The 27,408-nt window shown below is 41.5% G+C and overlaps 6 protein-coding genes across 6 annotated transcripts in view; 3 read left to right on the top strand and 3 right to left on the bottom strand.

The window, feature by feature from the left end:
• The first annotated feature begins 398 nt into the window (after nucleotides 1-398).
• Nucleotides 399-6,212, top strand: LOC131673456 (uncharacterized). The gene is made up of 5 exons (XM_058951468.1): nucleotides 399-1,115; nucleotides 1,853-2,916; nucleotides 3,103-3,920; nucleotides 5,119-5,503; nucleotides 6,080-6,212. The coding sequence occupies exons 2-5, from the start codon at nucleotides 1,897-1,899 to the stop codon at nucleotides 6,203-6,205; spliced, it is 2,349 nt and encodes a 782-aa protein (XP_058807451.1). The 5' UTR covers nucleotides 399-1,115; nucleotides 1,853-1,896; the 3' UTR covers nucleotides 6,206-6,212.
• Nucleotides 6,213-6,533: 321 nt separating this feature from the next.
• On the bottom strand, nucleotides 6,534-9,548 carry LOC131673458 (coiled-coil domain-containing protein 124). The gene is made up of 4 exons (XM_058951470.1): nucleotides 9,368-9,548; nucleotides 8,720-8,887; nucleotides 6,825-7,093; nucleotides 6,534-6,751 (listed from the first exon to the last, which is right to left on the bottom strand). The coding sequence occupies exons 2-4, from the start codon at nucleotides 8,876-8,878 to the stop codon at nucleotides 6,550-6,552; spliced, it is 630 nt and encodes a 209-aa protein (XP_058807453.1). The 5' UTR covers nucleotides 8,879-8,887; nucleotides 9,368-9,548; the 3' UTR covers nucleotides 6,534-6,549.
• On the top strand, nucleotides 8,902-10,384 carry LOC131673459 (UPF0235 protein C15orf40 homolog). The gene is made up of 4 exons (XM_058951471.1): nucleotides 8,902-9,324; nucleotides 9,880-9,961; nucleotides 10,050-10,177; nucleotides 10,249-10,384. Exons 1-4 carry the CDS (start codon nucleotides 9,187-9,189, stop codon nucleotides 10,339-10,341), a joined length of 441 nt encoding a protein of 146 aa, XP_058807454.1. The 5' UTR covers nucleotides 8,902-9,186; the 3' UTR covers nucleotides 10,342-10,384.
• A 442-nt stretch (nucleotides 10,385-10,826) lies between these two features.
• Nucleotides 10,827-13,918, bottom strand: LOC131673457 (arrestin domain-containing protein 2). The gene is made up of 5 exons (XM_058951469.1): nucleotides 13,755-13,918; nucleotides 12,704-12,828; nucleotides 12,407-12,624; nucleotides 11,323-11,691; nucleotides 10,827-11,028 (listed from the first exon to the last, which is right to left on the bottom strand). The coding sequence occupies exons 1-5, from the start codon at nucleotides 13,865-13,867 to the stop codon at nucleotides 10,837-10,839; spliced, it is 1,017 nt and encodes a 338-aa protein (XP_058807452.1). The 5' UTR covers nucleotides 13,868-13,918; the 3' UTR covers nucleotides 10,827-10,836.
• Nucleotides 13,919-14,391: 473 nt separating this feature from the next.
• Nucleotides 14,392-17,832, bottom strand: LOC131673453 (BUD13 homolog). The gene is made up of 6 exons (XM_058951464.1): nucleotides 17,761-17,832; nucleotides 17,379-17,512; nucleotides 15,363-16,926; nucleotides 15,138-15,283; nucleotides 14,869-15,053; nucleotides 14,392-14,791 (listed from the first exon to the last, which is right to left on the bottom strand). The coding sequence occupies exons 2-6, from the start codon at nucleotides 17,483-17,485 to the stop codon at nucleotides 14,619-14,621; spliced, it is 2,175 nt and encodes a 724-aa protein (XP_058807447.1). The 5' UTR covers nucleotides 17,486-17,512; nucleotides 17,761-17,832; the 3' UTR covers nucleotides 14,392-14,618.
• A 1,695-nt stretch (nucleotides 17,833-19,527) lies between these two features.
• The window catches only part of LOC131673436 (cylicin-1), a 48,052-nt gene continuing 40,171 nt past the window's right edge, over nucleotides 19,528-27,408 (top strand). Inside the window, exon 1 of the mRNA XM_058951439.1 lies at nucleotides 19,528-20,279. Within this exon, the coding sequence (XP_058807422.1) occupies nucleotides 20,117-20,279 (163 nt within the window). The 5' untranslated portion in view covers nucleotides 19,528-20,116. The remainder of the gene's footprint in view (nucleotides 20,280-27,408) is intronic.

The raw sequence follows: 27,408 nt of genomic DNA on the forward strand, positions 1-27,408 counted from the left end.
AAAATACGCGTTGTTTTTGTCACTCGCGAAACTAATAATCTCGCGCTCGTAGGAGTTCATTGAAAATTTAACAAGGAAAACAAAAGGCCAATCTAAATCGGGCAATTGACAAATGTGGGATGTTCACTGTCCGACGAGTGTGTAATAATGCAATCTATTCTTGAGCCGAGCAAAAAGAGAAAGCGAGGAAAAATCCGATTGCCCTAGCCGCAAACGGAATCGAATATCTCGGAGTCATAGAACTGCATGCGCCTCGGCACCAAAGCAGCCCCCTAAAGAAAGAACCGCTTCTCTCTCTCTCTCTCTCTCTCTCTATCTATCTCTCTTTCTCTATGGGAATGCAACATGGCTGCCACTGGCTACTCTAGTGCCGCGCGCTCACTGAGCGACCAAAGACCGAGCGCGTCCTCCTGGGACGTGTCCACACACTTACGCCCGGCGACGCTGTGAATCATCTGGTGTACGAGTCGTCACTCATCGTTCGTCAACCGGAGAGAAGACGCTGTGTGTGTATATATATAGTGGGCGTACGAGTTGCGCGTGTACGAGCGCGCCTGCGTGGAGCAGCTTCGACACACGGGCGCGCGAGGCAATTCCGTTTAGTCGCCAGCGTGCGCCGCGAGTGCGTGCACGCCGAAGGAGCAACAAGTGCTTTCTTTTCCTTCTCTTTCACTGCAGTCGGAGAAACGCAGCCGAGGGATGGCGACGGCGACGATCGAATTCGAGAAGAGAAAGTGTCAGTGACCGAAGAGATCGATATCAGAGCTATTTTTTCTCTCTCCTTACCATGGATACGTGTATCAGGTTCGGATCGCCCGAAGGATCGAAATAATTACATTGGTATCGAAGAGAGAAAGAGAGAAAGAGAGAGACTCGTGAGCCTTGAGAAAGAGTGAGAGGAGAGGCTGCTGCTAGCCAATGGAAATCGCGTGTACTCGAGCTCGCCCATAGGATACACAACAGCAGGCAAGCCATTGCACTTTCGTTTTTCGCGCGTTGCACACCATTGCAGGCAAATCGCTGCTGCGCTGCTGTACTGACCACAGCCAGAGAAAGAGAGACGACCGGATGCCTGCGTACAGCCGATGCAGTCGACTGAAAGCTTCATGCACTTGGTAATTCATTCCATCTTATTGATTATTACTATCGTCATTCTTTTTATGCTTTATTTTTACTTTCTCGGCGTTAATGTCGAGGTAAGAGAACGGTCAATATTTAATTTTCCGACCGACTGTTCGAGCGCGTGCTTGTTATTTTTAATACTCGAGAACTTGCTTTCGTAGTTGATGATTTTGAACGGCAACAGTTCCAACGAGTTCTTGCGTGAACGATACTCATCACATATATACAGTCTAGTTGGTAATTTTCTAATTTTTACGAGGCTGCTTTGTTATTTTTCTCTTTTTCGCTATTCACTGCGCTGAATTGTCAACTTATCTATGCGAACGTCGCACCTATTTTTCACAAAGCAATTCTCTTCGCTGCGAATTGAAAGATGCAGTCTTTCGAGCACGGAAAAGTCAAGTGTGTTAAATAGCGCGAGTCGAGTGTACTGCGCTCTCATTCGAAAAGGAAAGATACAACACTGCCCCCGTTTGAAATGTTGTCAAACTGCATAGATCGCAACGCAGGCAAACAGCAATTAGCGTCTTCGCTCGAAGATCCCCGTGAAACATGTACCGCGAGCGTTCATGACTTATCAACCCACGAAAAAGAAAAAAAGACCGTTTTCCTCGTCGTCTATGACTCAACGCTCCCGGAAAAAGAACGAAACGAACATCATCCCGCGGAAAAGTGATTTAGCGAAACTGCGCCGATTACTAATACGAGCGTTATATCGTCCTCGTTGCAGAACCTCCTCTGGCGACGGGTGCTTGCCGAAGAAGAAGAGCGGGAATGTCGGAGCCGGCAGCGACAACAAATAGTGCCTCGGCTGCGGCGAATTACGCCTGGTATTCGAAGATGAGCGAGTGCTTGCGTCGGAATCGTAACCAAGTGGAGCCTCTGCCGGGCGACGAGGAGCCCGGAGTCGAGTATTTCACGGTGGCACCGCGACGAGTGTTGCGAGTACTGAAACCCGAATTGAAGAGCGGAAAGTTCTACGAGCCAGCCGCAGCGAACGATCGGCCGGAATCGCTGGTCGATAATTTTTACTCGAGGTGGGCAAAAAGGCCACATCCATCGGGTAACTGTCGATGTTCGTTTCGGTACAGCAATAGCAGTCGATTGAGCAGTCGCGAAGAGCAGATTATCTCACAGCAGATCAACCGGATACGAACGAGCCTGTGCGAAGCCGATATCAGTGGGCAGAATATCGAAGAGTTGGAGAAAACTCTGACGGTCGATTTGTCGCAGCTGAACGAGGCCGCGCCAAGCAAGACGGATCGCGTGAGCTTGAAAGAGGCGCAGATGGCAAGGATCGACTGTCTCGACGAGTGCGCCAAGAAGAAGATCGTCAGGGATTTGGATAGGTATATCAGTGAGCTACTGGATGAGATACTCAACGACACCATTAAAGCGGCTATCGAACGCGAACGACAAAATGCCCAGCCAACGGCAACGGCGCCGACTTTCGATATTAGCTTCTCATTTCACAGCGATAAAGATGCCAATTGGATGACCAAAGAGCAGCCCGAAAAGGGTTACGTTAATCGTGGCTTCGTCGGCACGACAAATGATCCGGATACCTTGGATTTTTGTCTGAGAACTATTCGCAATGACGCGGCGATGCTCGATTGCATTGACTCGGGTATCAATAGCGTGGAGACCGTTGAATTGCAGACCTCCGAGCTGGAGGAGGAGCATAATCTCGAGCAATCGCTCATGGATATTATCGATGCGAAATTGGGTGGCTCGTCCATTGGCAAGTCACTCGAAGATCTGGGAATGCAAATCGATGCCGAGGATGCGACTCTGGTAATTATTGCGCTTGAAGTTTCTTATTGCGCGTGAAACAATTGAGTACTTAAACGATCGTAGTTAAAAAGAGCTTCAATATTAAAACTTATCACTCTTATTTTTCCACAAGGCTTATTCAACTGATTTGTAAGCAATGTTTTTCGACCATCGTAATGATAAATAAATCGTCTGCTTTAATTTTAGGCCAGCCAATCAAAGGGCTTATCGGAAGCTCAACCGTTAAGTGAAACCAACTCAAAAGGCGAATCTTCAGCTCCCCTAGAATCTGAACAGTTGACAAACAGCGCGGAAGATTCGTCGGCGACAGCTAACGATCCACCTGTTGAGCGTGGTTCCAAATCTCTGGACACGATCGAAGAACCACGCTTCAACAGTCTTCGCCTTGAATTCAAACGCGACAGTCGGGAACAACCTTCGTGCACTGCGGAGGATGCGAAACAGCAAACGTCGTCATCGTCGTTCGTCAGCTCGAAAGTCAACAAAACGGTGTCTGTCATTCGTCGACGACTTGCAACTCGCTTGGCGCAACAGCAGCGCAAACCCAAGAAGAAGAACAGCAAAAAGAAAAAAAAGAAATCCGAAGCAAGTGGCCATGGTAGTGGAAATGGCGAAAGACCACACTCGCGAACCTCGATGCGTGCAGCGCTGGAACTGGAGGATTATAGGCGGCGATTTCCCGTACCTGAAATAAGCCGAGGGCGCAACAATAATAACAATAACGAGGGCGAGGACGAAGTAACACTGCGTAATCGCAAGCCAATGATCGTGTTCCTTCACGGCTTCGGCTCGTCGGCCGAGTCGTTCGAGCCGCAGCTCAATTATTTTGCTAACCTGGGCTATCCTTGCGTGGCGCCTGATCTCCTCGGGCATGGATTTAGCTCGGCGCCGAACAGACCCAAGGATTATCATTTCGACAAACTTCTCAAAGATCTCGAGGCGGTCTTGCTGCATTATGCTTTCAAACCCGGCCAGAAGTGCGTGCTCGTCGCTCATAATTACGGGTAAGTGTGAGCCAAGACTAAGCGGCTAATTATTTTTCGAGCGGCCTACTTTTCTTTTATGTATAGTAGTCTGTATCCGCTTGAGTTCACGCATCATTTCATATTAGTTTACGAATATCCTATTGCCGTAAAGCTACTCACGACACGCTGACAAAGTAAAAAATTCAAAATAAAATTATGGTTAAATCAATTCCTAAATTATGACCCCATGAAAAAAAAGATTTTAATTTATGGCAATTTAATTACAGAAGTTATTTAAACATCTTCACACATTTGTATGATTTTTATAATAAAATCAGCGAACGAGCAGCATTCTAGCACAATAAAAATCTCGTCATTTCTAATAAAGAAAGAAAAGAAAAAGCAATCATAGTTTTGTTGACTCAATGAAAAGTAAAGAAAGAAATATCTCGAGAGTTTATATTACTTGCCGTCGTCAACATCTCTGCTATTAAAGATTTGTAAGACTGTTGATTGCAGAAGAGCGTGAGAGAGAGAGAGAGAGAGAGAGAGGGAGCCCACGCCCGCTTAGAGATGTTATGAAAAGACGTGTAGAAAAATGACAATGAGGCCAATTTATTCTATGATTCCATTGCAACACTACGTATATCGTCGACGATACGGTTCACTATGTACGGTCAACGATTCAATATTGCTCTTTAAAATGCTATTGTTTGTTGTCTGCGGCTTTGTTCGACTGAAAATTATTTTATACAAAAGACAACGATGATATTCAAATCGCATTAAACAAGTAAAACCTTTGTAAGTCCACAATGATTAAACGTTCGTTGAGAGCTTTCATTCAAAATTACGTTCTGAAAAATGTCTCAGATCTATCTTAAAAATAACGGATATGCATATGTATATATATATATGATGTGCGATATTGCAGTTGTTTTTCTCTCTGCTTCACGTGTCACGTACACGAGCAGGCATGTTAAATACAAATAGCTCGGGAATAGCTATTTGACATTCTGGTCATCAATAAGGCGTGTCATATACGCGGCGGTTCATCAGTAATCCGTTCACTTTTACGAGCTTAAATGGAATACAATGGGTATTAAAAATTTATGGCGCGCCGTTCGTGTGGTTAATTTTATAAATCGATATTAAAAGCAGGCGAGTGCTTTCACCTGCGCGAACAAAACATCCCTGCTCAGAAGCACAAAGCTATAGCAGTATCATTCTCTGCCCTCAGATGCAGTTTCGCAGCAGCTTTGGCGTACAAATACGTGAGCAATGTGCATCAGTTGGTATTGATATCAGGTGGTGGTCCAACACCTCTAGCACCGCCACCAGCCGAAGGTGCAGGCCACTGTTGCTTGAGAGCAAGCCTCGCGCCATTCCTTGTCTGCGGTATGAATCGAGCCGTACTTTATTCGGCGAGAGGTCGACAACATCCGTATTGCGGTTCCGAGGAACTGGAAGATCAATGGCCCTCGCACATGCGGCACGTGCTTCGGGGTATGTCTTGGCCCGATGGTGATTACGTTTTTCACAGACGTATCTGCACGCCTACGCTACTCGTGCACGGTCTCAGAGATAATAAGGTGTCTCTCGTACAAGAGTGTCAAATGGAAAGGGTAAGTTGATAAAGTTATTTCTGGAAGTGACTTATTATTTGCCTTTTTTTCATGATTTTAATCGCGTGTCAATATTTAAATTATCGGAATTGTTCAAGCTAATGGCACGTTTGGTATTTGATTTTTACATTGCGACTGCTTATATTCATGCAGAAATATTATTGACTCATTGCTAGAAATGACTTGCTGGAACTAAAGGAGCACCAAGCATTCCTAGTGCAATTTTCATATTTTTTGTATAAAATCGACATAAAAAAAATTATGAAAATATTTATAAATACAGGAATTTAGGAGTTTGCTAATAATGATTTTTACTATTAATGTTTTCCTATTTTTTAATTTTATCAACTTCAAAAACATAAACTGCTTAAAAGATAACCATATACAAAAGTAAAATATACGGAAAAAATCTTGTTTTAGACTGCTATTGACCAGTCATTCATAGCTAAAATTTACTCAACAAATGACATTCAATCTCTTCTAATAACTGTAGTTAGCTTATTTAAAAGAAAATCATATCCACTTCTCTTTTAATAACCAAAGTTATGTTCATTTCCTTTACTTTTTATTTCACAGACGATGATCAAAGCATTCCTAGAGGCGATTCCCTCGGCTGGTCACGTGCCGATGACCGACTGTCCGGAGCAGTTAAATCATATGATCTATTGCTTCATCGACTTGTGGAAAAATAAGAAGTGGTGACGAACGTATACGTAAAATTATATCAAAACAAAGAGAGAGAGCGAGAGAGAGAGAGAGAGACCGGTAATTGTGCCAAACACAAACACATGATTTGAAAAGATATTATAGCGCAAAAGCAAGTCGTACCAAAGATGTGATTATTTTTTTTATACAGAGAATAACGTTATTTTTAACCTCGACATTGTACTTTTAAGGTATCGAAGCATAAATTATTATTATTATTATTCATGTTTGCAATAAAATCGAAAGTTTAAAATTATGAATGTTGATTGATTAACACGCGCTTACTTCACGACCACAGTTTCATTCTTCGTTGCGTGACCTATTGCCACGTAACTCCATCATTAGCTACTGTTTTGTATTTTCACTTGATTGAATGGATTCTCAGTGGATTTCATCCACTCCTTACGCAGCAATTGCTTCAACTGACTCAAACGTAACGTTGGATTTTGTTGCTTGAGAATCGGCATCATGCGCTCTTCGAAGGCCAGGAACGCAGCTTTCATTCGACGCTCCGGATGACGATCTATATCCGGATCTTTCAAGCTGTGAACAATAAAACAGAAAATAGGTTCTTCCAATTCAATTGTGAAAAAAATTTATAAAAAAATATACATACCTTAACACGGATATAGCTTCGTCAATTCCATGAGCTGTTTCACCCTCGAGAACAATTCTGTTTAAATTCTCCTCAATCGGTTTCTCCTCTTCCTTATTTTTCTGAGCAACTTGGTTACGTTTTTCGGTGGCAGCGACAATTTCAGCACGAGTGACTTTAGCTATTGGCTGTTTACCACCCACTTTAATGGAATTCATCTCTTTCTCAAGAAGAGCTTTTGCTTCTTCCTTTTTCTGTAGTTGTTGTAGTCGTTTTTTCTCCGCTTCTTCCTAAAAATTGTCAAATCATATAAAATCGCATTTTAAATTCGCTCTTTGAGGTAAGGATTAATTTTAGCTATTTCATATAGCCCGTAACATTGAATTCACCAGTTCTATTCAAAATTGGTATACAACCTACATAGAGATTAGCATGCCTGCATAGTTTTAGATTAAAATGTTGATAAAGAGCTAAGTTTTCAACTGTTGAAAAAATATGATTTTTGTTTTTTGTTTTAATTCAATTTTTCGGAGACTAATAAAGCTATCGACATGAATGTTTTTAAATATAAGGAAAGATTTACTTTTGAAATATAAATAGTGAAAAAATCTAATTATTTATTTATGTCATTGTTACACACAATTTAAAAAAAATCAACGGTATCTCTACTGCACGTGTTGTCCAGTTCAACGCTGTCCGTGGCAAACGCCTTTAATGAATAAATAATTTCATATTCTATCACTACAAGTATTTCTTTAAATAGTAAATAAATATATTAGTTTGAAACCTTGGAAAAATTGAGACTAGGTCGACAATGATCTAAAACTGTGGATCTAATATTTGTGTTTCACTAATCTGAGTCAGTGTGAATTCACCAGCTGCTTGTGCCATTAGCATTGCACCTGTGAGAAGCAACATTTTGAAAAATTGTGATTTTTAAATTATTTACGTTCTCAGGTGTTATGTTTAAAAAACTTACGAAATGTGCAGTACTATTGTTTTACAATGAATTTTGAGTATTCTGCATGCAAAAACATTTTCCAAATTCATAATGTTATGGAAAAAATGTTTTTAGTAAAATTTGTTTTTCGTAAGAAATATTTGAAATTTCTAGAAGACTTAAAATTGGTATTTTGATTTTCTAGCATGATTTTTTTAATGTAGTCGCTTTATGAAAATGCGTCGGCCTTAAGCACGTACAAGTGTTTTATTCAATGTTACATCAGATCGTATAAAAAATAAGTTTATTATACTACTTATTTAATTAGTTTCTTTAAATATTATTTAAAGAAACAGAGAGTGATGATATAGAGATGAAATAGAAAATAACAAATTGTTTATTCGTTATTTAAAGACGTTTGCCGCGTGCAATGTTGGACATGTACCGCACAAGCAGCGGGCGACCGAGTGGTTAATAGATGGTTCGCTTGATTTCAATGCTGCATTAACCCTAATAGCGGCGACTCATTTTTTACCATATTTCTTATGTAAAAAATTACAAGGAATACGATGGTCTAAAAATTTTGAAAAAAATATCAGATTTTGAAATATTGTCGATATATAAAAAAATTGTGTATAACAATGGCATAAATAAACAATTAGAATTCTGTCTATTTATATTCCAAAGGTAAGTGGTTCCACATTTAAAAAAAAATTCATGTCGATATCTTTATTAGTCTTCAAGAAAGCGAATTAAACCAAAAAACCTATATTTTTTTAATAGCTGATAACTCAGCCCTTTATCAACTTTTTGGTCTAAAACCGTGCAAATATTGTCCTTTATATAGTTAACAAGTATACCAACTTTGAACAATTGGTAAGTGGTCAAATTGGTGAATTCGATGTTACGGGCTGTATGAAACCCGTAAAAAAATCCCATAAGAATATTATACCCTATTATAGTATTATTCACGCACTTGTTTCTGCTTCTTCTTTACAAGCTGTTTGTCGTCATCTTCCCAGGCACGATCTTCGGCTTCCTTAACTTTACGCTCATGTTCGGCTTCTTTGACGGCGGCTTTGCGAGCTCGCGCAGCCACCGCCTTGCTGTTTTCTCCAACAAACTTCTTCGGCATCTTTATCGACTAGTTAAATAACGTATTTGATATTAACTTTGAACTTCACCTAGATATTTGTGCACGCGCTTAGTACAGAGTTTTTAAAATATGTAACTTAATATTCACTAGGTAACGCATTTTTAAATATCGCGCTATAACATGACAGCAAAATGTAAACACAAAGCACGCATGCGCTCAACGGCTGTTGTCCTTCCTTTTCTCTTTTTACACAACTGTTCACGCACACACTATCGAAAATTAAGGTTATAACGAAGCACAATCGCAAAAGTAGCTACGCTACTTTGTGAGAAAAAATGCCCACGTAAATGCTTTCGGTCACGGGTCACGCGTTAACACATTTCGGGGTGACGATAACATCGATTCCATCACGAGTGATGGCGAGTAAAAGCAGTAAAACGAAAGGAAAAACATCGACAGCCGCAGCGCCAACGAAGAAAGTCGAGGTAAGCTGTAGCAGAAAATTACGAGTGTAGACTGAAAACTTACCGCTCACGAATGGACGCGGCGAGAAAGAGAGCAGTGTCTCGTCATCTGTTGCTGTTATGACTGCTTATGCTCCCAAAATCACCTGTCAAGACCGTACTCTGACATTTTTTAGGCTAGCACGACTAAATAGTTCTCAGGCTTAAGCGAGCCGAAAAAGCACTTCAGGTGCATGCGCGAGAGATGCGTGTATCAAATATCGCGTTGGAATTCATAAACCATGAGATGGATAGTTCATCGAAGTGACATCTAGCGTCTAAAAAGTGAAACAGTTGATTCATAGACCGCAGCGGTAAAGTTGCTCATGTCAATATGATTAATTGATTTTTAGGTTTTATTCATTCAACGACTATGCATTTAAAAGCTGCATTTTTCCAATGACGTCAAAGCATTATTTTTCGTGGATCATATCACCATCTCTCTTTTACAAGTAGCTTGTTACATTTTGGTGCTTTTCATTGAAACCACATAGCTTTTTATTTGATTGTCATTATCGAATGTATTTTCAACTGCAGGGTCCAATTAGTGTGAACAAAGATGGCAATGTTGTCATACAGATTCATGCGAAACCTGGATCACGACACAACAACATTACGGGTACATTAAAATGATTTCTCTTTTGACATTTTTCGCTGGGCCTTATTTATGAACTTTTCTTTTTCCAAATTGAGTTTCTTTTCTCAAGATTTTTCAGAAGAAGCAGTAGGCGTAGCAATATCTGCGCCACCTCACGAAGGCGAAGCGAATGCCGAACTCGTCAAATATTTGGCTTCCGTACTCAACTTGAGAAAATCAGACGTGATTTTCGACAAAGTCAGTTAAATACTGAGTATAACAGTTGTCACATTTCAGTTGTAAAACTTGAGAATCTACATATGTTTCAGGGTTCAAGAAGCCGTTATAAAAAAATCATTGTAACTGGGAGTAGCCTTGAAAAAGTAACGGAGAAGTTGAAGTCTGAAGCAGCAAGCGATTGATCACGTTGTCCAAATGAAAAAACACGCTATTTTTCAAAATAAGTAAACACATTCTTTTTATTATTTCACAATTAAAAAGCTAAGTTTTCTAGTAATATAATTGTTTTTTACAATATATTTTCTTAGGTTTTTAAGTAATGATTGTATAAAAATTGCTTGTATATATACATAATGCGATCAACTTTTTGTACCTGCTAATGACGTAGATAAAGCAATATTATCGGAAAGAAGCCTAATTATTTTTTATTGTTAAATGTACTCTTATGTTCACATATATTGAATTTTATCTCATTGACAAAGTTTTCAAATAGATTGTGAGAAAATTCAAAAGATTTTTATGTCATTATCTCAATTTATAACCAAACTAATTATCCTGTTTGTTTGTCATTCTACTGCGTTGACTAATCATCTTTTCACAAATATTGTCTCATAAATGCTGCGGTTCTAAACTAATCACTGATATGTACACATTCAAAATACATCCCTTGAAATAACTCAATCTTCAACATCGAAAGTTTTGTCGTCTAGCCACGGTCGAAAGATCGGTAGAGTGGATGGATAATGAGCTCCGCGTTTGGATGGTGCAGTGCCAGCTGGTGCACCTTCTTGTCGGAGTGGGTATGTCGCCAGTACTATTGGAATCTGAAGTTTTATCTCCTTGTCCAAACTCTTCGGAGTTATCACGAACTGCAAAGTAATTGCGCCCTTAATGTTAACGAATGTCGTTTGTCAGGGAGGCAAACAATTGGGTTCTCTTAAAGGACTTCTTAACTTTCTCGTCTCATCACCGAGCAATCGAAAGCCTCTTAATTGCTCAATTTTTACATTTTGCATTTCTAAGGATAGAATCTCAAAGCCATTGAAATTAAACAACGTCCAGAAGTTAATTTTTCCTTTTCCAATGAATTGACGAGACAATCGGTTCGTCAATTCGATTATTGAAATGTAATCACAACAGAAATGAAACGCAAAGCAACTTACGTAAACATGATAAAGAACGTTAATCAAATGACATCCTCTCAAATTAGTGGGTGGCAAAGGTGGCACGTACAGCTGTTCGTTCAACCATTCTTCGCCCTCGCCAGGTCTGATTTTACCTCTGGATACACTGGCAAGCTCGCGAGTCTCGCTGGCAAGTATTTTACCACGGCATAGGTACTGAATTGTTTCGGTGAGCGAAGCCTTGGTTGACTTCATGGTGACTTTACTGCGGTTGCTCACGGTAGCCGAGATACCGATGCTCTCGCCTGGAACGTAACCGCCCCTGTCGAGACTTACTCGGCAGAATACTGGACCTCCGGAAACACACGATACTCCAACGTGCTGCTCCACTTCTAATCGGGCTGGTTGCTGCAGTTCATTAAAATATACCGTTTAATGCGCGATTTCCATTTTAGTTTTAGATTTAACCTTCGGACGAATGTACATATTATTGAGCCAATGCTAACAGGACCAATGCTATATGAAAACCGTAAAGTCCACCGCGCGGAGCGACACAATAAAAATTATGTTAATTTTTCAATCGCATATGCAAAAAACTTGCATAACAATCTCTCCAAGAACGTCGATCGACTGAATGTTTTACGTGGGCAACGAAGCATCGCGCTCGTCACGCCGCCGCGAGCCGTCTTTCTAGTTCTCTAGGCCAACTGTTTCTTTTTTTTTCCCTTCGTCTTCTTTCCTCGCAAGTGTTCGAGTGACTTGGAGCGAGTCGATGAATTCGCGCGGGTGTCGAGATAGAGGGCGGGGGGGGGGGGGGGGGGGAGACTTGTATCGCGAAACAAGATATTCATTTGTCCTTATAAGACATGCTTCGGTTTCGTCACGCGGAATTCCCTAACGAGTTGAGGCGTTACAAGTAAGTGTTAGTTGAGCTTGCGCGGAAAACCATCGAGCTGCGCAAACGACGCACGCGGACTTTCGAATGAGAGAAGGCGACGCTTCGTTGCAAGCCTGAATACATCTTTCGCGCTGCTCAACATTTAGCCCACACTTGCGGGCCGCAATAGGCAACGACTGAACTCGTTAGAGCGCTTATCCGGGGAACGCGAATCGGCGTACCTACCGCTAATATCGGTGGCTCCAAATTCAAGTCGATGGGGTTCATGACAATGAACACCTGCTGATTCTTGTGCACAAGACCGCCAGGCTCCCTTAGCGCAGCCTTACAGTAGTACTGCACCCATCCGTGCTTGCCGAGAAAGGTCGATGGTAGTCCCAGTGGTAAGCCAAGCTTGAAGGGAAAACTGTGTATGCCCGGTGACAACAACGACGGGCCATCACCTGGGCAGTACGTCGATTACAGTTGCGGTGTGCCAGTCAAGAGGCTCCCGACTTTAATTCTATAGGAGTGTGCACGTACCTGGCTCGCCAAGTAATCGCATACGAAAGTCGATGTAGTTCTCCTTGTCGTAGACACGCTCGGCGCGTTGACTGCGCACTCGTACCACGCCTTCGCCTATCACGTGGAAGTGCAGTCCTGATACGCTATTTTTTTTTTGTTTTAATTGTAGCGGCAACAGAAAAACGCAAAATGCTTAGTAATAGATTCGTACACGCGCAACGTCCAGTAGCGCTTGCGCATCGGAACACACGGCCATGCGTGCATGAGAAAGTGCACGACCGCCTAGAGAGAGCGAGAGAGAGAGAGAGAGAAAAGATTGCAGAAAGACGCTCGCGGAAGCGATCGCGAATCTTTGCGGCACTAACGAGCCTGCATGCATTACATTCACGGTGGTCAGACAGAAAGACGGGGGCCATTTATCTATACACGATTGCGTGCGCGAGATCACTTTGTTTAATGCCCCTCGCGCAAGCGAACAACGAGAACATTAGCGTGCAACGTAAGTATGTGACTAGGAAAGCATTTTAATAAAATCATGATTTGACTTTTTCACGATGATGACGATGGCGATAGTTTTACCGTTATACGATGCCTCCGGTTACCGTGTATGCTAAAATTGTAGCCATTGAACGATGTCATTTGGAGGTGTAGCCGATAGATACGCGCCTAACTGAGTTGAAATACCGATTATTCTGAAAACTTACGGTTCTAACGGATTGTACCTGTTATAAAACTATTCACAGCTAAAGTATAAGCCAGAGAGCAAAGAAAGAAACCGATCGATTGAAAAATGAAGAAATTCTTCTCGTTATTTAGTACAAGGTCGTACAAAAGAAACTCAGCTCGTGGCTTACACCGTAAAGTTAAGCGCTAAGATATCCTTCCAGGAATTCACTAGCATGCGCAACAACACGCATTCAATTAGCACTTGTTATCCCAAAAACCAGCCACGGAAGTCAAAACAAATTACCAGCTTTTATGTGCAAATAGAAAGTAAGCTCCAGGTGTTTATGCGTATGAAACACCCGCGCGCGTAAAAAAGTAAGAGAGAAATATGGCGCCGACTTACTATGCCTCGTCGTCGAGTTCAATGAGCACTCGACCCGAAAGGAAATGTCCAGGAAAGTAGAGAAGATTGGTATTCTCGAATAGGATGAGAAATTTGCTCAATTTTCGCGTCATTCTGATGATCGTCTTTCGTTTTGTCCTGAGTTAGCGATGTTCCATCGTCATCCGCGCACAATCACTAACACCAACTGGCAGCAGCAATACACACCAAACTTTTTTACCGATCGTTGCCGCCGCCGCCGCCGCCGTCGCCTCCTCCTCCTCCACAGGGTCGTCCTGCCCATTCTTGGCGTTAAGCTCACTTTCGCCTCCCCCTACTCTTCTTTCTTGATGTGTGCATTCCAGGTGTGCTGCTATAGTCCCTGTATATATGCGAAAAACCGAGAGCGTGTTGTTACCAGCCTGTTGCGCGAGAGACTTACCAAAGGAGCGCGCGCGCAGCTGCAACTAAACGGATTGCAGTGAAGAATACCCGATAAGCGTGATCTGAATGCTTATGTGCTCATCCAGTATTATTATTTGCTTTCATGATATTTGTGTTTTTCTTCTCGCTGTTTAACTTAGTATTTATTACAAATGTTAATGGGATTGAGTTGAGAAATAAAAGACAGATTTATTTCATATTTTAAAAATATTGGTATATCAAACTCCACGAATAAAATTATTTACAAGAATCAGTTCCTCAGCAAGTTAGAAAACTCAAAATGACTCTGTATATAGTTGACATTCTGTGATTATAGTAATTTTTTTATGATTGTAGTAATTTGTCATTTTCTCCAATACAATTCGTAGTAAATTGTTATCAAAAATTATTTCAAGTTACAGTAAACCAATAGAAAGTTTAACGTAAAACACATCAGCTGATTTACATATCAGCTGTTAAGTATTCATATGCTTCTTTTTCATTTGCTTTCTTGGAGTTTTGAGCCTCGAACCATTTGGCTTCATATCCATTACTACGATCGACACCGTCCCAACGGTGTCCGGGTTTAATACCAAATCGATTAGGCATGTAAGCACCTTCGTACTTTGGTTTATCTGTAAATTAAGTTGTAAATTAAATTATCTATGTCGATCGACAAAAATAAAAAATAAAACATCATTTAAAAAAATACCTGGTGCCCTTTTGCCTTCTTTTATCTCTTTTTCTTTGATGTATGCCAACATAGGATCTTCCTCTCTTTCTACCGCGCGTAGCTCACGCTCCAAATCTTGATCATCGGCATATCTTGCAAGAGGCTTACTCATCTCGTGCAAATCTCTTTTCAGTCGGTCATCTCTATCCTTTACCTGTTTCAATCTGCAATCGAAAAGTTACTGTCACTATTTAGTTAAATTACATGGGGATGTTAAAAGGATTGATAAAAACATTTGCTCGACTTACCCTTTGCCCCATTTGGCATATTTTGCATTTATTTCATTTTGTTCCTTTTGTCTTTCTCGTTCTTCAGCAGCATTTTGTTCCAAGTCGCGTCTCTTTTTACCACGTACTATCGTCGCTTGTCCATAACCGCTTTCTTCTCTACTCATCTGTAGAAATATTTATGCCATGATTAATAATACAGTACATCAACTAAATAATATTCAACTAGATTTTTAAAAAGCTTACGTTTCGTAATTGTTCCTCTTCACGGCGTTTCCTTTCTTTGTCCTCCTCCATCAGAGTTTGCAAATTTGTCAATCCAGCAGACCTGCCGTCCGACATTCTTTTTTTCTTTGTTTGACTTGTTACTGAACAAGCTGGAGATGTGTTTCTATCGTCATTTTTACGATGAGAATCCGACTTTCTGTTGGGACTTGGTGATTTCTTCCTGTCCCATTTAGATGAACTTGATTTCGAATAGGAATACATCGGTGATATATGACGAGACCTACTTCGTTCAGAATTATGAGATGGCTTTGAATCAACATCCCATCCTGATTTTGGCCTATGACCAGAATACTTTTCTGGCTTGCCATGTTCTTGTCTTGAATGCCGTGGTGGGCTAAGGTCAGAATCATAGTTTATTTTACTTTTTCGAGAATGTGTATCTGCCCTTAATTTGCCGTTATTTGGTAAGCTAAAATCTGAATCATTTTCATCCAAGTCTTTACAATTTTTGAATTTTTTTGACCTAGGTGGACTGAGGTCAGAGTCAGACTTGTTTTGCATTCTTAAAGATTTTGATTTAATAGTATTAAAGGAATCATATTTTTTACTTTTATTTTTGCTTGTCCTTGGAGGACTCAAGTCAGAATCTTGACTCTGACTCTTTCGACTATTTCTTAATGGAGACTCGCTTCTTTTTGTATTAGATCTAGGAGGACTTAAATCAGAATCGCTATTTCGTCTTCTTTTGGATGTATTTTTACTTTTAGATTTCTTTCTGTTAGACTCACGTGGAGGGCTTAAATCGGAATCACTATCTTGTCTCGTCTTGGATGTAGTTTGACTTCTAGATTTTTTTCTGCTGGAATCGCGGAAAGGGCTTATATCTGAATCACTGTTTTGTCTTTCCTTAGATGTATTTTGACTTTTAGTGTTTTTCTTGTTAAAATCACCTAAAGAACCTGAATCAGAATCACTATTTTCTCTGCTCACGGAAATATTAGTACTTTTAGATTCTTCTATGCTCATGGATATATTATTACTTCTAGATTCTTCTCTGCTAGAATCATGTGGAGAACTCAAATCCAAATTACTATCTTTCTTTCTTTTGTCAGAATTTTTCCTTTTCATGTTCCTTTTATCGCAGTCTGAGTCTGAATCTTCTGGGTCTAACGATAAAGTACTGTGTCGTTTCTTTTTTTTCTTTTTAGATGATTTATTCTTTTTGTGTTTTTTAAATTTTTTATCTTCGCTACTGTCTAAACCACTACTATTTGCAGCCTTCTTTTTCTTCGATGCTCTTTCTTTCAACTTTTTCTCTAGTTTATTATCTTTCACGTTAGATTCTTGTTTACCATTTGCTCGAGTAGATTTTTTAGAGTGTCCTATTTCTTGAATAGCAATATCTCCAGTCCCATCATCAGCTATAACTTTCCATCTTTGTTTATTATCAAAATCGGGTCCTCGCTCATCAATTATGCCAACAATCTGTGGTGCATCTTCTGTTGCATTGAATATGCTAATTTCTTCATCGTCAATAGTTGCCAGATTTTTTAAATCAATATCATCATCAATTATTTGAACTCTGAAAATTAAGCATTATACTTTTTTGTGCAATGTTTATAAATTTATAAATCTTGAAGTAACTAAAACAAGTTTAGTTATACATGAATAAAATGTTTTTAAGTAATCTCTTTGTACATTTTAGTTTCATCATATGAACAATGGAAATATAACAATCATAAGAAAACTATTATATCTAAACTAGAACAACTGATTGAAAAAGAAAAGAGCCTTTTACTATTATCAGTAAGTAATGATAACTTATTTATCAATTCTAGAAGTATATATAATCCATAAAGGTTTCCAATAATTATTCTTAAAAAATTGTTTGTTTTATTATTTCATTTTTAAACAGATTGCATAAACCTTTTTCAAGTTGTTTTCAAGAAATCATAGAAATCACAGATAACCTACAAACAAGTTTTATTGAAAAAAATGTTGGTAAAAGAAAAGCATTATGAAATTTATACACACTTTTTTGGTCCAACTTTTAGCTTCTTCTTTTTCTTTTTCTTTCTATCGTCTTTCTTAGAAAGATAACGCTTCAAGTACTCCTTTTGATCAATTTTTTGCGCTTCCATGGAGTTGTTCGAATTTGAAGCTTTTTACTGAAACAGTAGGTAATAATTAGATTTATTGCACAATATTAATTACATCTAATGGTAATAAATACTTGATTATTAGTTTTTGAGTTGAAGTGTTTGTAAAATACGTAAAAATCATTGAGTACATTAAGTTTATTGGCATATCAACGTACACTAATTTTCAATTGTTAAGCAAATACATAAAGAAATATGTTGTTTATTCAAAACAGACTCATGATAAGAACAAAGAATATCAATGAAAATGTACTTACCCGTCAATAAAGGAGCTGAACTTTATATTAACAAAAAGTATGACTATACAGGTTGCACTTAGATCGTATTCGTACGTACAGTTATATTATAATATTTGAGAGGTTATGTTTTCATTTTCATGGCAACAAATTTGAAAATTTGACGTTTGAAAGTTGGTGACAATGATTTTCTCAATCCATTTCAATGGTGAAAATTAAAATTCAAATCCACATCAGCAAACAATTGAATTCACAAACGTGTAATCATGCACAGGCGTGAAGTCGCATAATATAGTAAAGAATACACTACAGATATTAATAATTATTAAACAACTTAAAATTTGCATTTACATTTATTGTTTTTTTTTAAACGTATCTTACTCTACCGAATTAAAATAGGGAGGGTTCTGTTATGTATATTAGACATGGTTTTTTTTTCTTATGTATGTTTACGTTTATCTCTGGAAGGGGGGTGAACTCATTGGGGAGGACATGCTAACCGAATGATCTGATTTCATTAATGACTTGATTGAAATATAACTCAAAGACGGCCTTTTTCTGGAAAAACGAAAGGTCGTTCTTTTTTTGAAAAATATAATATAAATGAAAAAATGAAAAATAAACATGACATTAAAATAATACATTAAAAAATAATTTACTTTCGAGTAAATAATATATATTTTGGCACACAAAAAACATTGGAAGTCGAGCCTCTCATTCGTTTGTCTACAATACTACAACAACATATTAAATAATTCATACTAATAATTAGCTCATAGTAGACCCAACAAAAGAGATCCTGCCAAATCTAGCAGTAGCTCGCTATCCAATCAAGCGAATAACGATAGATCAGTTGATTTGGAGAAAGTCACGTTTGTTTTAATCGGCTTAAGTATTCGTAACGCATGGGGATAGTGCGTTCGTTCGCTGCGGCCGTGCGTGCTACGTAATTTATCCGCGCCAGCTGAACATGCATCGATGGACAAAACGCGCGCGACTTTCGCAAACATCGCAGGCCAAACGCTATACGCCAAAGATTATTCGCGATCGAGCAAGTTGTGTACATCAATGACGGCTATATGCAGCGCTGAAGGTGACTGTGAGGAATAGAGCAATTAAACTCGACACGTGTGTGCTTTATCATTGGAGGTTTTGCGCGCGCCAATTATATTTACACCTTGCGCTCGCGATCGCAGTTTTTTCGAGCAGGCTTTAGTCGATCGATCGAGCAATCGCGGAATATGCCGATGGGGCGCGGATTGGCCCATGATCACACGTACCTACGCAGGCTTGGCGCCGCATAATAAAAATACCCCCCCCCCCCCCCCCCCACCACTGTGTGCTTCACTCAAGGACTCAACGTCGTTAAACGCGTTTTCCCATCAGCTCGCCTTCACCAAATCAAAACTTGCGCGATAGAGGCTGAATTCATACGATGCCAATCATATGAAAAATGCAGGCATTTGCGGACCAAGCGGCGATATAAATACCACAGTTGTCGCGCAAGCACACGCAGGTAAACGATCTCGTCAATGAAAGAGAACTGCGAGAAAGAGAGAGAGAGAGAGAGAGAGAGAGAGAGAGAGAGAGAGAGAGAGAGAGAGAGAGACGCCCGCGATGGGGTGGGGAGGAGGAATGATCGCTTGCAAAGACCGGCGGGGCGCTTTATATCAAGTAGGGCGCGCGCAACACATATATATCTAATCGAGCGGTGGCGAGAGCGAGAACGGCGGCAAGGGCAGGGTCGTCGGCAACGCGAGTCTTTCGCGCCACTCAGTTGTTGTGCGTCCAGCGCCAACGTCGAGCGTACGCTCCCTTTTCTCACTCTCGCTCTCGCTCCGTTTCTCCGAGTGTGCGAAATAAAGGAAATCCAACGTTGCTGGAATGCCAACGAGAGAACGGTGATAACGAGATAGCAGAGGACAACAACGTTGGCTTGCGAACGAATGAGAAGGGATAATTCGGTCAGCGGCAGGTTGTCGCGTGCAACGACGACGACGACGACGACGACGAGGGCGGAAGAAAGAACGACAGGAGACTTCTGCTGTGGTGGCTGCGCGACCAGCGCGTGACCGGAAACTGCCGGAAAGGAGGGGGAGGATCAAAAGCCAGGACACGCGCGCGTCCCCCGTCGCACGCGCTCGCTCTTTCCTTTTTGCCCTCTCGCCCTGCGGCCCCGTCTCGCCGAAAGCTCGATTTACTGCTCACGCCTTCTCCCCCTCCCCCTCCTTTTTTCTCGTGCTTCCTCTTCTGCCTCGCGATCGAGCCCGGATTAACGCCTACGATCGCAAAGCCCGACTGTCGCGCGTGAGCTTTCTTGTGCGCGTCGATTCAAGACCGTTAGATGTGTATGTGCCCGTTGTGATCAAGGACGACAATGGGATGCAACACGAGCAAGGAAAGTGTACAGCAAGCCGTCGACGACGCCAAGGAGGACGTTAAAGACGTTGTTAACTCGGCTAAGAATAATGTCATAGATACCGTCAATGCGGCCAAAGATATGGTCGAAGACATGATCAACGGCGAGGCTAAGAATGGCGGTGTGTATGATTCTCTATATTCTTCTTTTCTTTTGCCAACTTCAATCACATTGCATGCGACTGCTTGCACAACGCTACATTCTTGTTTTTCTTTGTTTATTATTAGCTCGAATGAAAGTTTAACCGTACTTTCGCAAATTAAAAGTTTGCCCGCGACTCTTTAACATTGGACAGAAGTAAGCGACGCGCGCTCGAACTTTTTTTATTTTTGTTAAAGACGAATGTCGTAGCTACTCGCTTGCTCTGTGGCAGACGCGATTTTCCGAAATGGCAAATCGATGCCGTAAGCGATTCATCGGAAATGGTGGCGCGTCGTTGAATATTGAATGAAAACTCGAGTCAAAAAGGCGTTACGAGCATAAAAGCCCTTGACAGTGTGAAAGTGAAACTACATGTACTAAGCGTCAGTGTTGTGTATGTGTGTGCGTGCGTGCGTGCGCTTGTGTGTTTGTAATTCACGGACGATTAGGGGCGATTATCGAAGAATGAGCTATAGCCGCTCTCTTTTTTTTTTCTGCTGTCGCGCGCGCGTACACTCTACTCGCCCGCGAGTAAACATTATTTTTGCAAAGCGCTAGGATAGAACTTCAACTTGTGCACTGCAGGCCAGTCGCGAAAGAAAAAAAAAACCCGCAACACGTTGCGCAGCTGCGAACGCGTAAAAATCGCGCGCGCGGATTGTCCGGGGAAAACAAGGGGAAAAGCGCGGTGCGCTCGCTTTATACGGCGAGTCTCATTAACCCGCTGGAAATCTCTTGGGCAGCGGGAAAAAATTAATTGCAGCCTGACGACGCGGCGTTAAATCCAATCCGTAGCGTAATTTTCTGGGGGGGGGGGGGGTGGAAAAGGGCCAGCGGCAACGACTCTCTCTGGCTCGTTCGCTCGCCGGCGACGACGCGCATAAAAAGGAGCGCACTGGCGCCAGCCGAGCGCGTGCAGTCGGCGCCGGAAGAAATCAATTGCGCTCTCTCGCTCCCTTTCCCCTCTATATGCTATTCCAAACTCGCGCTTTGACTCGTATTGTGTGCACACTTCATCGTTATAAGCGCGAGCGTCCATGGACAAACTTGCCCGGGGAGGGTTCACTCCCCCAAGAAATTTATCTCTCCGCTCTAATTTTTCACGATCGAGACGTTTACGAGCTCTGACTCGACCACTATCCAATATTGACAGTGTAGCATTGATTTCGATAGTTGTGATCAGTGCTCGCGCGTCCTCTCTTTTTCCTTTGGTCTAACTAGGTTAAGGAAATACATTTGCGACGAGAAATTCGCGCCTCGCTTTGTGCACTCCGCTCGTCATCCACTGCGCGCTCGATCAACGATTCTTTCAAAGGATATCCTTCGTCCCTTCGCGAATAGCACCAAAGTTGCGAAGACAAGCGTAATTTTGCTGTACTTCGCCCGGTCAAATGTCGATTTGAACAGTTGCGTTTGATATATCGATTTATTCTCCAAACGATGCTTTTCAATGTCGGCGATCCTCGGAACAGCGGAGGCTTCTCGCAGTAAAGACCTACCCATCGTCCCGCGGCATTTCGCGTCCGAGACGCGTATCTTCGTCACATCGAAACATCCGCTCGCGTGATAATCGCGCGATCGCGTACTGAACCATACGCCATTGCGTGCTCGTAATGATGCGCGCGCGCGCGCGCGTGCGTTTGTGTTCGTGTTGCACTACGATGTTTGCACTCTTTTTGTATTGCACGAAGATGCGCGCTACGTACTTTATTTTTTGCTTTCTTTTTCATGGCATAAAAAATAGAAATTTTCATCCGAGCGCGCGCTCTTTCCCCCCCGCCGTGCTACCACTCTCTCGTAATCGTTTTTCGTAACGTCGCGTTATTGCTGAAGCCCGTGTTGGCATCGTAAAATGATGCTTTCTTTTAATTTTCTACAGCGTAATGTTTTAAACGAGATTGCAACGACCAAAGATCGTTAACTAGGCTAGCATCCCGCGCACTTTTCAAATTATTGCACTTGAAATCGCCTTCGCTTTGGTAATGAATTCTTTGCGTGTACGTTTGACATCGTACGAGCTTCGGCTTTCGTCTGAAGATTGATAGCAAGCATTGCTCCGGTCGACAAACGAAAATAAATTATGTTTTCAACGGGGGGAGGACAGGCCGAACCCATATATTTTATCGCGCATTCGGCTTGGGTCTTCGATTCTCAGATTGGTAAAATATTTTATCCAATCAGCTGAAACGTTACTCAAAATTGATACACAAAGCTTACCCAAAGAAGCACGACGCAGCATGAAGCATCTATATATAATCTATCCATATTGAGCAAATTCATTTTAACCGTCTCGTGAATAATACATAAAATCATGCAATGTATAACCCGCGACATTTAATTCAAGTGCAACTGATCGAATGTAAAACGCACTCCGAATGCTATGTCATTTCGAAAATATGTTGGCACTCTTAACACTAAAGGTACATATTGCGACGCGGATCCTATTTTTTATTCAACAGGTTTAACGATACACTTGCGGTAGTTCCCATTTACTACTTTTTTATAGAACGAAAGGATTGTTGGCCATAAAGTTGTCAAGCGTAAAACCACGCAGACTTTATCTATAAATTCCCCCTCGATTACGTTACATTCTTGTCCTGCTTGATTGACCAGATCTTTTCATTCGATATCTAGAGGGATTTAAATATCATATTCTTTTCATCAAATTTCTCATGCAAAATATCAGGAAAAGATATTGCTTTACAGCTTATACATAAAAGCTCATCTAGCCGCAAAAAACGGATCGTTGCACACATGAGCAATCACTAAAAGCCACATCGTCGAACGAAAAATCACACCCCGACACGAAAGAAAATAGCAAAATCGAAAGCTCACCAGACAGGCAAAAAAAAAGAGAAAAAAACAACATATCGTCAGGAGCCTCAGATTTTCCCGATCGAGCGTCGAGTCATTCGTCGTCGCGTTTTCAAAGCTCGCGTGAGCAGCGTGGCTTGACCTCCTTAACGACATCTTGATAGGTGCAGCTAAGTTTATAGGAGAATGCTCTCCTTTCTACACGCGCATTTACACATATACACAGCTCTCAAGACAAAAGACAAATCGTCAAACTGGCAAAAAGCTCACGGTTAATTGACCGCTCGAATCTATTTTTATCTATTGAGCTTTTACTTTCTGTCACTGTGTTACTCAGACACGCGACGATTCTTATCAATTTTCCTCCCTCCCTCTCTCTCTCTCTCTCTCTCTCTCTCTCTCTCTATCTTTCCCTCGTGTATTTTTTTCGCGAACATGGGAGAGAAGAGGCCTTGGCAGAACTCGCAGGGAACGTGTAAGAGGGTTGCGCCGTCGTCGTGTATCAAATAGCCTACTTCTATACTGCGACGCATGCGATATTAGATATGGCAATCCGCTGTTCTCTTTCTCTTTCTTTTTTCTCCCCCTCCCCTCTTTTATCGATGCTAAAGCTTTCATCGTTTTTACTTATATTACTTATATCGGCATTCAGATGAGTAATTATGAAACTTCACTATTATTTAATTATAATACATTTATCAGACTTTTTCGAAGTCCGGAGATAGCAAACGACGCACGAAGGACGTACGCGCGCATGTACTCGTAAACAGCAAACAACCGGAATACGCGAGTCGTGTACCTGTAGAATACTTTAAATTTTTTAATAGCTGTTGCTAATTTTGCTATGAAAGTATTCATTGTATTGTGTTTTGGAAGCAATTGCGTGCCCAGCGTTGGCACTCCCCAAACATCGGGACAAGTGTCACAATTGGCTTGCACGAGACTAATAACAATAACTACAGCATCGGGTAGAAGAGCAGAATTACGCTTTGGTTTTGGTCCTTCATTAGGTATTTAGAAGAATATTATAGAAACCGGCAATAAAACTGACATTTTTTGAATTTAAAAATACTATACATAGGTCAGGAAGATGTTGTATGGCACATTCATTGAAGTCAATGCAACGATAGAATTTGTGCACTGATTGTTGGCAAGGCTGTATTTCAATTAGTCGTAAGTTTGAATAATGTTTCGTTCCATTCTTGATAGGCTCGAAAGACAAATATATTAAAAAACAGTTATCGTCTCAGAAGAAAACCAAAGGATTGCATTATCTGCATCGACAAGTTCTAGGATAATATCGGCAATTTTAAAAGCCGAGTTGAACAACCGGTCGAGTGGATGAAAACGTCGGTATAAAAAAAAAATTGAAAAGCACACTAATCATCCGATGAAGGTGGTGCGCGCGGGCGTGCACGGGGTCTCCGTCAACAAATCGTTGGCGTGGCGCGCAGGCGAAGCAAACACAATCAATAATTAAAGCGGAGCGTCCGTTCGCTGCTCGGAGCCAAATCGCCACGATGGAGCGCGCGCGCGCGCGAATGAGCATGGAGAGTCGCTCGAATTCAAATGCGATTCCGATGCACGCGGCCGCGAGTTCGAGCGGCAAGGCGCGTGCACGGACAGCCGAGAGCTCTCCCCCGTGTGTCAGGCGGACTTCCGGGTCTTTGACCGGCAGTGCATCGATTTTCAGCCGACGCGCTGCGCGTTTGCCGCAGGTGTGCCAACCTGACCCCTCGCGCGCCTGCTGCTTATCGACGAAGCGGCGCGATCGATATTAGAAATCGGTAGCTCGCGTTTCCGGAGAACCGGGCGACGGCGGCGCTGTGATCGTCGCGCGCGCGTTCGCCGAGATGCGATTCGGAGCGATTTCCAGCGGCGAACCGCCGCTCCCGGCTATTATTTTGTAGAAAAAGCTCGCTCGCCCCGAGTGGGACTTAAGTGCACTATGGTCTGGCTATTCTTGGAATGAAACTGAATCGTTTTTCGCATGCGAGACTTTCTTTAACCTGGCCGTTCTTTCCAGCTCGTATCTGGGCTCAAATAATTCACTCTGCCGCATTACTCGATATTACAGATGTTTACGAGGGACATTTTAACTTTGGCCTGTTCAAGTAGTGAATTATCGAGCGATTTCCCATAATGTATTACGAGTTCTCAATTCAGCTTCGTTAAAGTCACTCAATTTTGTTAACTCTTTCTTAAACAATTTTCGGACTTTCACTCATAAATCAATAAAATTCTTCTTCGATGTCGTTCGTATAATTTCTAGTGCTAATTCGTGAATAACTCGAAGCGAGAGCAACGAATCACCGAAAATCAATAGCTATTGGAACGACATATTGACAATACAATAAGAATAACCGCTTCAAGGCGTGGCAATCTAAATTCCAATTTTTCACGCAAACAGGGCAGTTCGTGAAGTCTGCAACAGAAACTATAGTCAGGAGTCCTAACTATTCGTTAAAACTCGTATGCGAAAAACGCGAATGCTTACGAGCACTAGAAAATTCATCACGCGATGCGGCGCGGCGCCGCCGGACACTGGCTCGTGTGTATGGTTGGAAAAAAAATTAACGCACGCTCTGTAGCAAAAAAAACTGAGCCCGTTCATTTCGACGTACAAAAATCCTTTGTCTCGACGTCGCAGTCGATGGTAAAGTTCCAACGATCGATGTGCACGGCGTACACACAACGTGCGAAAAGAAACCGTTAAATTATTAGAATTTACCAAGGCGTTGATATTCAACCACGCATTCAATTCGCAGATGGATACAAGGAGATAGCGTACGTGTACAGGCGCATTAAGTTGAGCGTAAATGCACTCAACTTCGGAGTGAGACGCTAATCGACGCGAATTTAGGCGAGGTGCTTGCCAGCCATGCCTCGTGGACGTTTCGTTTCTTCCGACAAATCGCGACTACAGTGGACCGTGTACGCAAAAATTATACGGCTCGACTTTTGGCTCGCCGCTGCCGCTGTTTCCGGTAAGCGAAGCCTGGCACGCGAGCTTTTGTGCGGGCGCACTCGTCGTCGCCGCGCGACTAATAACGCGATTAGCTCTCTGTAGCTTTTTGCGTTCCACTTCGTTTCTCTTTTACGCGCCGGCTACGGGCAACTGAACGTTTTCGAGCTGTGAGATGAATCCAACGCCAACACACCACTGGTCGGAATCGATTTGTCTTTCAAGGCCAGACAGTCCGACTCTTATCAGTCTAATTGTCTCTTAATGACTATATTGCGAAACTAAAATTATCGATCTGTGCACGACGCAGGGGCTTTTTCCTGAAAAATAGCAATATTCTCTAAGTGTAGATATCGAGGTTATACGTCACTTGACGTCGACAGATTTCCATGCGTAAAAAAAATAAGAAGATTTGATTTGCTTTCGATGAAGATCCTATATTTGTGTGCAACTCTTCGATAATTAAAATTGATAGGTTCAATTGGCCGTGATGTATCGATGATAGATTCTTTGTGACACTTGGTAGGCGCACTCATTACACAAATGTATAGTTAGTATTGCAGAGGCCATGCAACCCTTCGGATGTCGCAATATACGTACGATTCATGTTCGATTTATCGGCCTGTAATTCCAACCTGATGCTCGATGCTCTCGGCGATAATATAAAGAGCTGCGAGCATCCTGGCATTTGCACCCTTTGTTGTTCAATTATTCCAAATGATCTATCTCTAAATTTTGAAGATTCGTTACGCCACTGTTGAATGGCCAGATTGTAATTTACTCGGAAGTTTTTGAATGAGGAAAAAGGTCGTTTTCATCATATGTCGTCCAAAAAGGCTATTCGAGCTCTACTAGACTTGTTTATCTCTTCCGTTTCTCTTGCGATCCTCAGTGATACATTGTACCCTCTATTGGGGTACTTTCGTTCGCTTGTCACGCGATTGCCAGTGAATCAAAGTAAATGAGCTGAACTTCCAGCTTGTCTTCGCTCAAGATTCACTATTTTGTAATAGTTTTTGTTCGCTTCTCCAAATGTTTTTTCTGACCCAACAGCAGAACATTGCAAAAACAATATTGTACAGAAATTGAAAAAGCTGCCGTTGTTAAACATACATGAATTTATATTGGACGCTTGGAAATTGCTTTAAATTTCATTGGCATAAATTATTTCAATAAATATTTACGGCAAAGACTAAATTTGTAGTACAAAAAAAATTCTTTTTTATGTGTAGGTTAAACTCCAATATAAAACCATTAAAGATAGTGTTGGTCCGATGATTGTAACGGCTTACATAATAGCACTTTATTGCCTTTTAATTTTGAAAACTGC

Source organism: Phymastichus coffea, unplaced genomic scaffold (assembly GCF_024137745.1).
Source record: "Phymastichus coffea isolate CEN01 unplaced genomic scaffold, Cenicafe_Pcof_1.1 PCOF00178, whole genome shotgun sequence".
Taxonomy (NCBI): domain Eukaryota; kingdom Metazoa; phylum Arthropoda; class Insecta; order Hymenoptera; family Eulophidae; genus Phymastichus; species Phymastichus coffea.